At 41.0% G+C, this 9,566-nt stretch overlaps 1 protein-coding gene across 9 annotated transcripts in view; it reads right to left on the reverse strand.

Annotated features, from left to right (window-relative positions):
- ERCC6L2 (ERCC excision repair 6 like 2) overlaps positions 1-7,168 on the reverse strand; it is a 53,170-nt gene extending 46,002 nt beyond the window's left edge. For all 9 annotated transcript variants that reach the window (XR_013180149.1, XR_013180150.1, XM_077172135.1 and 6 more), the window contains exons 1-2: positions 6,882-7,168; positions 4,019-4,443 (exon numbers count right to left, since the gene is read on the reverse strand). Coding sequence is in view for 7 of the 9 variants with exons in the window: in XM_077172135.1 (XP_077028250.1) it covers positions 4,019-4,443; positions 6,882-6,903 (447 nt within the window). In the remaining 2 variants the exon portion in view is untranslated. The remainder of the gene's footprint in view (positions 1-4,018; positions 4,444-6,881) is intronic.
- Positions 7,169-9,566: the final 2,398 nt, after the last annotated feature.

Here is a 9,566-nt window from a genome sequence, read left to right on the forward strand (position 1 = left end):
GAGCCAGGAAAAAATAGAGATAAGGTTTGTCTTGCAACTCTCCTCCTTTTCAGGGTACTTGAATTTCAGATGAGAAAACAGAAGGAACAGATATCCTCTAACTATCCTCTCAACTTTATTTCTGCAAAAGGAACAAGAGGCTTATCCTACAGGTTTGTTTTTTACTAATACGCCTTTTTCTGTATGTTCCATTCTTTTGAATTCCTGTTGTTGACATCAAAAGCATTTTCCTCCTTTTGTGTTGTATTCTCCCATCTGCTTCAAACCAGTTAAGGTGATTATGAGAACACATTTATTACAATACACCACAGCAAGGACAAACATCCCAGCACAGGCTATTCCAAACTACTCCTATCATGTTCCAAAACAGGAAGAAGGCAGAGGAAGATCTGGCCAGAACATACAAATTAAAAATTCACTTGGGATAAATGGTATCCATGGACTAAGTAGTAGCAAGGACCAGGTGCATCATCAGAGAGGTGCCTTTCTTTTGAAATGTCAACAGGCCCCTTTTATTCAGAGCAGCCAGCTCCAGCCACTTCCTTTTTGCAGCTGCTACACAGCTGCTCATAGCAGGCTAGAGGTAAAGCTACCAACTGTTGATGTCCAAAAAAAAGAACTTTCTCCCTCTAATGATGGGGAGAAAGAGCTAGTCAGGAGAGCAGAGTGCAGAAAAAACACCACCCTGAAAAGAGTAGTTGGATGGACAGAAGAGAGAAAAAATCCATCCTAGGTATGGCCACAGAGTAAAAGAAAGCTATGTAGAATAAAAGTAACCCAAATATTTTTATGCATAATATCTCACAAACTGAGGTTGAAATGAACAGCCAGTTTGCAGATGTTGTTTAACTGATGAGTTTTACTTTTAAATCCTTTGAGAATTAGAATCAAATTCAACTGAATAATAAATCTCCATCTATTTTCTATAGTCTCCATTCTCAGTAGAATTTACCCCACATATTTCTAAGAGTAGCAAAGGCAGTGAAACAGCAACTCATTATCAAAAATCTTTGGCTCTTCTAGAAAAAGCAACCTAAATGCCTAGTTTACTGTAATCACTAAGAAACAACATTATTCTATTTGCCTTCACCTAAACTTCAGCTTGATATGAATGAACCATATAGCCAGGACATTTAAAGCAAAAATCAGTTCAGAAATAGAAAGAACATAAAAATTCAAAGGATCTCTAGAAAAGTTTATCTCATGAACCATCCTATAATTCAGAAACAGTAAGCTTCAGCCAATTGACAATCATAAGACAACATTTTTCTAAGACTGTATCAATTATTCAATGAAGTTTAAATTTATTTTTTCATATGTACTAACCTTTTCTAAACAAGCGAATTCTACCATTTTACTTCATATCCACTGAACTGACTTTCCCATGCTGAACTTTGAACACATTGAATACAAACACTGGGTTTAATAAAAAATACACGAGATCACAGAATCATAAAATGGTAAGGGGTGACAGGAACTTTAAAGATCACTTAGTTCCAATCCCTGCCATGGGTAAGGATGCCATTCACTAGACCAGATTGCTCAGGCCCCCATCCAACCTGAACACAAAGGCTACTGCAAGGCCGCAATGAGGTCCTCCAAGAGCCTTCTCTTCTCCAGGCAGAACTGCCCGAAATCTCTCCACCTCTCTTCATAGGAGAGGTGCTCGATCCCTTGGGACACCTCGTGGCTTCCTCTGGACCTACTCTAACAGGTCCATATCCCTCCTGCGCTGGGGACCCCAGAGTTGGATGCAGTGTTCCAGGTGGGGTCTCAGAAGAGTGGAGCAGAGGGGAAGAATCACCTCGCTTGACCTTGTGGACATGCTGCTTCGGATGCATCCCTAGGCTGCAAGCACACATGGCTGGCTCATATCCAGCTCTTCACCCACAAAAATCCCCCAGTCTCCCTTCTCAGGGCTGCTCTCTACAACTTCTCCCAGTTTCTGTTCATGTCTGGGGGTGTCCTAGCCCAGGTGCAGCACCTTGCAGTTGGACTTATTGAACTTCATAAGGTACTCATGGGCCAAACTCTCAAGCTTGTCCAGGTCCCTTTGGATGGCATCCCACCCTTCTGTTGTGTCAACTGCCCTGCTTAGATTTGTGTCATTTGCAAACTTGCTGAGATTGCACTCAATCCCACTGTCTGTGTCATTGAGGAAAACATTGCAGAGCAGTGTTCTCAAAACACAGCCTGAGGACATCACTCATCACCAGCCTCCACCTCAACACAGAGGCACTGACCACAACTTCCTGGCTGCAGCCAGCCAGCCAGCCAACTCTTTATCCATTGAACTGTCCATCCATCAAATCCAGGCGTCTCCAATTTGGAGTTAAGGATGTCACATGCAACTGTATCAAAGGCCCTACAAAAAGCAGAGACATCTGTCCATCTTCCCACATTGACCATTATCATAATTTCATCATGTAAGGTCACCAGACTGGTCAGGCATGAGTTTGCCACTGCCTCAGATCAGTCCCCTCAACCTTTCTTTTCTGACCTCTGTACCTACAGAATCCTTTCTTGTTATTCTTCACATATGATACACTTCACATAAGATATTCTTTGAAATCTCTACCTTTCTTCTGAAAACTTGACACAAATTAAAAGAAATAGCCATCAGATGTGAATTCCACATAGGAACATACGGTCACTGTGTTCCTATGTGGAATTGTGATAAATGTACCCAGAGAAGCAGCTCTGAGATTCAAAAATGCAAGATGCAATCACAACAACTAAATTTAGGTTTTGCACCCCAAGTTTACTATTATCTTTAACATATATATATAGACAGATAAATATATAGATATGTCTTACTATATGAAATCAGATTATTTGCAGCTCTGAGTAGAAACAGAGCTCTTCAACTACCATGGACTAGAAACATGGCCCTTCTTAAAATGAAGCATCTGCTAACAGAGCATCATCAGCTATTTATACAAATCCATGATATACCTCTAAATGCTCTATGCAGAGTTTTGACAATTTAGTTTACCCACTCCTCTTGTTAAGTTTGCTACAGGACAACACTTTTGTTGTGCTGAAAGGCATCTATCAACATTCTCCTAAATGGAAACACAATAGATACCACAGCCAATACCTGTCAGTGAAGAAATGAGCTCACATTGGACACATGGAGCAGGACAAAAGAGAGTGGGACAAAGACTATCTCCCACAGAACTCAAACCACTCACTTTAAATCAGACAGACTGTAGAGAATTTCTACACATAAAATCACCCTAATTATAGCAGAGCAAGGAAAGAGCAAGGAAAGAGCAAGGAAAGAGCAAGGAAAGAGCAAGGAAAGAGCAAGGAAAGAGCAAGGAAAGAGCAAGGAAAGAGCAAGGAAAGAGCAAGGAAAGAGCAAGGAAAGAGCAAGGAAAGAGCAAGGAAAGAGCAAGGAAAGAGCAAGGAAAGAGCAAGTAAGTAAAAAATAAGTAATTTAGGTTGGATGCAAATTCCAGATTCAAAGTATAATGAAAAAAATCCAGCTACACTTTATCCTCTCATCAATCAAGCTGCATTATCAAAAGAGTGATGGAAGTAGCATGGAATACCAAAGCACTATTTCCAGAGATGGGAGTGAAAGTGTCAGTTCTTTTGCATTCCCAGAACAGTGATACTATTTGTTTTCAGGAAAAAAGGAAAAAGGTATTTTAAAAGCAAGAGTCACATAAGGGTCTCAAGTTCTTTTAGTGTACTCCAGTGCAAATTGCTTTCATGTTAGGTCGGTAGCAATCCTCAAAGTAAATTTAACACACTAACATTGTAACTACCATAATTACTCGTGCTTATACTAAAAGGAGTCACATCCCAGTTTTATGGCCTGTAAGGAGTGAGTCTTAAACCAGCACCGCACTCCTGGCTCTGAGCGCTGTCCTGGGCATCCTGTCCTGCCTCATCCATCTCTGCAACAGCAGAGGGAGGCTTGAATTTCATAAATACAATGCTTTTTAACAAATATTTACAGATCCCAGAAAATACTACATTCTCCCTCTGTAACAAACAAAAAGAATACCTGTATTGTCTTTCCAAGGCCCATATCATCTCCAAGAATACACCCTCTTTTATTAGCATAGTGTCTATACAGAAACTGGGCTCCTTCCCTTTGATAATCACGCAGGTATCTGTTAATTGTATACGGGATAAAATCGCCATTGTCAGATAATTTAAAAGCAACTCCAGGAGATGGAAGATTTTGGTCAGGAAAATATGGCTTTTCCAGATCACCTTCATCAAATATTAAGCTTTTCCAGGGTCCTCTACTGTCTTTGACTTTACAAAGTTTTGTTATTAGTATTTTTCTTTCTTCAGACTCCAAGAATGATACAACAGCAAATGATTTTCCATTCTTGTCCTTTTCAAGAGAAGTTATTGTTCCTTCATGAAGTTTTCCATTTTCAAAACAAGGGGCAAGGCATTTCTCCCCAATACGCCAATGATCTATAAAAAAACCAAACACACATAGTGATAAACTGGCCTGATGTACAAAGTAATTAATTTCTTCACTATTAAAACAATGGATATAAATTTAGTTTACAAAATTCATACAACTTCATACAAACACTTTATTGAAGATAGCACTAGAATCAAAATCGCAATTACTGTTTACAGCTAGACATAAAATTACAGTTTGCTCTAACACCACTATTTTAGAAATAACAGAAGGTGTATAGGAAAAAAAGCAAAATCCAGATTCCAATGCATTAAGTTAACACAGTGGCTTCACACAGGCAAACACACAAAATGGAAAGACCTCACATTGCACTGGCAATGAAAAATAATACAAGATACCTCTACTAAAAAAACCCAAGATCTTCAGCCTTCACAGTAAAAAGACCTCACAAATAATGGCTCCACACAAAGTTTTCCAAATCTCAACTGAGAAAGGGGTGTTCTTCTGAGTTTGCAGAAACAATTTCTAATCTTCCCCTGCTCAGTCATACTAAAACAAAGGGATGATTTGATTAATTTCAGAACCTTTATTGTTTCTTATCTATTTGCTGGAGTAAGTTTTGATACTTACAAGAAAGTAATTATCAATTACAATGAGATGCACCTTATTTATAGGAAGGAGTGAGCCAGGGAGAATCTTCCACCAGAGCAAGTATTCATCATTCTGTGACCACTGGTGGTGTATATTCCTGGACACATCAACCCAGACACTTTTCACAGGTAAGGAAAAAAGTTCTAAAGGCAAGAAACTCCACCTTAGCCTATTTTAATGTTTCTGTGTAAAAACTGTAAGAAGACTCACCAAATTCTGAGCACCTAGAAGCATACACTTACAGGATAATGTCCACAATGTATTAGTCAAATCAATGATAACCATCAGTCATTTACTAGATTTATTTAATTATATAGAGAAAACAAAAGCATCCATGTAGCCAAGCCCACTATTCTGCAGCCAGCATTGCCCCTAAGCTGACGTGCAGGTAACAATAAAAACAGTACAAGCCTACAGAACACCCTTATTCAAAAATTCTTTGGCCTCTAAAATATTATTTTAGTTACAGAGATTTCATGGGCCACAGGTAGTTTGTCTGGTTAGTAAATACCAGCAGACTCTCTCTTTCAAGTAGCTCCAGTCCCCTTTCAACACATCCAGATTCCTAGAATTTGGTGACCTCTGATTAAAAATATTGTGGGTCTGCTCTGGATACATGTCACACTTTTGCCTGATATGAGCTTCGATCCAAAGACCTAAACTGACGGCCCACCAGTTCTTACACTAACAAGATCATAAACCAAAGCCTCTCCATTCAATTCACTATTTTGCAGATCTCTTTAATAATGGCCCCATCATCCTTATTTGGAGTTCAGCCCCACACCTTGTGACCTGCTACATAAGCTGCCCTAAGACCCTAAGCCATTCCCTCAGATCTTCTCAAAGACTTGAAGCTCAAATGTAACTTTCTGAGGCAAAGGGTGAAGTACAGGCTGCATATTCAACAAACCATACATAATTAATCCTTAAAGTTCATGGTATTTGTACACATCTCTCATCTCAATGCAAAAATATGAGTACATTAACGTCTTCCAGTAGCATCTAATTCTTTCTGCAATTTCATGAGAACAGGAACCAAAACTGAAAAACTGAAACCAGCTATGTTCAGCACACTGTTATATATGCAAATCAAAGTGCTACAGGGCACTTCTGTAGTTCCTTTTTTTTTACAGCAGTGAAGGGACATGCAACACGTCAAAGCTTTTACTTGAAGCTAAGGAGTTGCAGATGGGTCCTCACAACTCCAGTTCAGGTGCAAAGTGGAATAAATTACACTGGGCAATAGTACTAGTGTTACTAAACTCCAAACTTAGTGAGAAGCAGGAAACAATGAGAAAAAGGCTGAGACATGAAATGGTATTAAGAACACCATTGCTGCAAAAGGCCAGAAAATAATGCTGTTAAAGCCAAAGCATGAACTCCTTAGTTTAACTAGCCTGATTCACCAAGTTCTTGGCTTTTGAATTAGAACCATAATTTATGTGGATTTCAGTTTTTAAAAATAAAGACAATTATCTCACATGGCTTCCTAGCATGGGTACAATACACTTGCCAGCAATGATGAAAGCTGGTATTTAAGATGCTTACGTACTTACGCCTTTTACTACAGGTGGAAAAAATGTGCCACTGTCAACTTCAAATGTACTAAATCATGGTGGTAAAGGCCTCCTGTCACATACTAGTTCCTTTCAACCACTACTCCTCCATGAAATTATGTCGAATGCTTTCTAACTAGTGAGGGTTGACCACTTAATTTAAAATGCAAAGTTTCGTTTTCCTTTCGTTTAATTTTTTTTCTTTTTACACTCTAATAAATGACCGTAAAAAAAGAATTCGAGGATATTGTAGAGCAAGACACATGGAAGACGCTTACCTGGGACACCATCACCACACATTTTAACTTTTGGCGGTGCAAAGCCCGACGGGGGCCGCGGGCGGAGGCACCGGGGGCGGAGGAGCACCGGCGCGCTCGGGACCCACCTCCGCCCCTCCGCCGGGCGGGTCACGGCGGTGCGGGCGCCGAGGGAGGGCCCGGGGCGCCTCAGGCGCCGTGGCTGTCCCCGCTGCCCGCACCGCGGCGGGCTCCGGAGCGCCGCACCCGCGGAGAGCCGAGCCCCCGGCCGGGGCCGCACGTCGGCCGCGCCCCGCCCCGCTCGGTGCCGGTAGCGCCGCGCGAGTATCGCGAGAAGTGCGTTACCATGGTGCTCCGTGCTCAGGGCGCCCGCGGGAAATATCGCGAGATGTTCCGAGGGAGCGGCGGCTGTCGTCGCGCTGCTCGATAAAGCTGTGTTCAGCTCTGTCCTCCGCAGGAGAGGAGAGGTTTGGAGCTCTTGGAGTGGGTCTAGCACAGGGCTAGGAAGCCGATTAGGGGCCTTGGGAGCATTTCTTTTGTGAGTACAGGCTGAGGGAGCTGGGCCTGTTCAATGTCGAGAAGAGATGACTGAGCGGACCGTATCAATGTGTATAAATACTTGAAGGGAAGGTGTCAGAGGTTGGAACCGGGCTCTTCTCAGTGGTACCGAGCAATAGGACAAGAGGCAATGGGCACAAACTGATGCACGGAAGTTCCACCTTAACATGAGGAAGAGCTTCTTTACTGTGGGCAGGTGACCATGCACTGGAACAGGTTGTCCAGAGAAGTTGTGGGGTCTCCTTCACTGGAGATATTCAAGAACTGACTGGATACAATCCTGTGGAATATGCTCAAGGATAACCCTGCTTGAACAGGGAAGTTATACTAGATGATCCCCTGTGGTCCCATCTAAGTTTAACCGTTCTGTGATTCTGGGCATCAGGGGTAAAGAGATCTAAAGTTATTCTCTGCGAAAAAAAATTGGAGAGGTGAGGAAGCAGGATGAAGAGTTGATGCAATGGAAGGCAGAGCTGGCACAGTACAGAGCAGCTAGCTGAGTGGAGATGATGGGTGCTGAGAGCCAAGGATCTGATATTTGGGAAGAATCAAAATCAAGAAAGACCCGCTTGTTTACAGCCATTCCACCTCCATCCATGAAAACCGCTCTGCTTTCAGGGGAGCTGGACTGGACACAGTTAGGTTTTGCAGATTGTGAAGGCAGTCAGTAGCAATTACCCTGTTCTTTCTAGAAAAAAAATGGAAATCTATCACCAAGAAATCTATTCAGATTGACTCATATCTCAGTAGCAATGCAATGGAGTATTACATGAACAGTATGGCTTCCCAGATCCCTGCTATTATTTTGACAAATGCCTTCACATGCATTTAATTGCGCTATACTAATTTCACTTCTGAAAGTTAAACGCTTGTGTGTAAGGAGCATGTAAGATCTGTTTTTAAATCAGCTTTGATTTTTAATGCAGAAGACAACATATTTTGGATGATTTCTCCATTCATTTTAATTATCTTTCCATTTATATAATTTTGGTGAATTTTTAGAAGGGATTGAACATCAGCAGTAAAACACCTATATTCTTTTGGTATATGCCACAAAATTCTGTACAATGAAGATGGATAATTAGACTACCTAATCAAAATTCTGCATCCTACAGTATTTTCAGAAGCAAGACAAGGCAGGAGACACAGGTCTCCATGCTGTTTCTGCTTGCAGCAAACATGCAAAAGGCTGCCTTGCCTTGTTTGCTCTAGGAGTAATATAGACTTGTGCAGCCTAGGGCAGCATTAATTTGCTTCTTTATCTGCTATTAGCCAGAATTTTGTTCCAAAAGAGGTTAATGGAAGATAGGTGATGGTTGCTCAGCCACTTAAACTAGACTAATAGGAAAATAGCAAGTATGAAAGAACCATGTTAGTGCTATGTTAGAAAGCTCCACTATGAACTACGTGAGCATTGAGCACCCCATACATTACAGGAGGCTGCTCAGCAATAGAGAATAATATAGTACCAATGTTACATTATTTTTAAAAAGTGTGTAGTCATGCCTTCATTCCAGAGGAAGATGAAGGGAACTATGCCAACCACAAAAATATCCCAAAACTGAAAGGAGTGGCATGCCACATTTTAAAATTCTCACTGAAGAAACATGTGTAAACTGTACAAGACTTCAGGTACATAACAGACCTTGATCCTGAGAGCATCTTTGAAAAAGGAGCAAGAATATAGGTTCTGATTCTAAGGAAGCTTTAAAAATGTATTGTGTTTGAAGATAAATGTGTGTTTATTCTACAAGGTTGCATTTGATTCTTATAAAGCTGTTTGTGCTTAATAAGGACTCTGATGCAGGCTTGAGCTGCTGTTTTACAGTGACAAATTTGATATTCTGCCTTCACAATATAAAAAATAAGAAAAATTCTTTCTTAAGCACTGCAATTTCTCTGATAAAAAAGGCAGAAAAATTCTGCATACAGTTCAGAGATCCATTGTGCTTCTATGTCAGTGATAAGACCTTGGTGGCTTAGCTGGAAACAGAATTTGACCTGAAAATCCTGATGAAGTCATTAGGATGAGTCTTCCTTACATTTAGAGACACACTTGAAGCTTTTCCATTCAGGAGAGAGAACAAAGGAAGGAAAGCACCCTTAAGAGGAACAGCTGGGTGGCTGTGTGTCAGTGGGTAGTTGTCT

This window comes from Agelaius phoeniceus, chromosome Z, assembly GCF_051311805.1.
Source record: "Agelaius phoeniceus isolate bAgePho1 chromosome Z, bAgePho1.hap1, whole genome shotgun sequence".
Lineage (NCBI taxonomy): Eukaryota > Metazoa > Chordata > Aves > Passeriformes > Icteridae > Agelaius > Agelaius phoeniceus.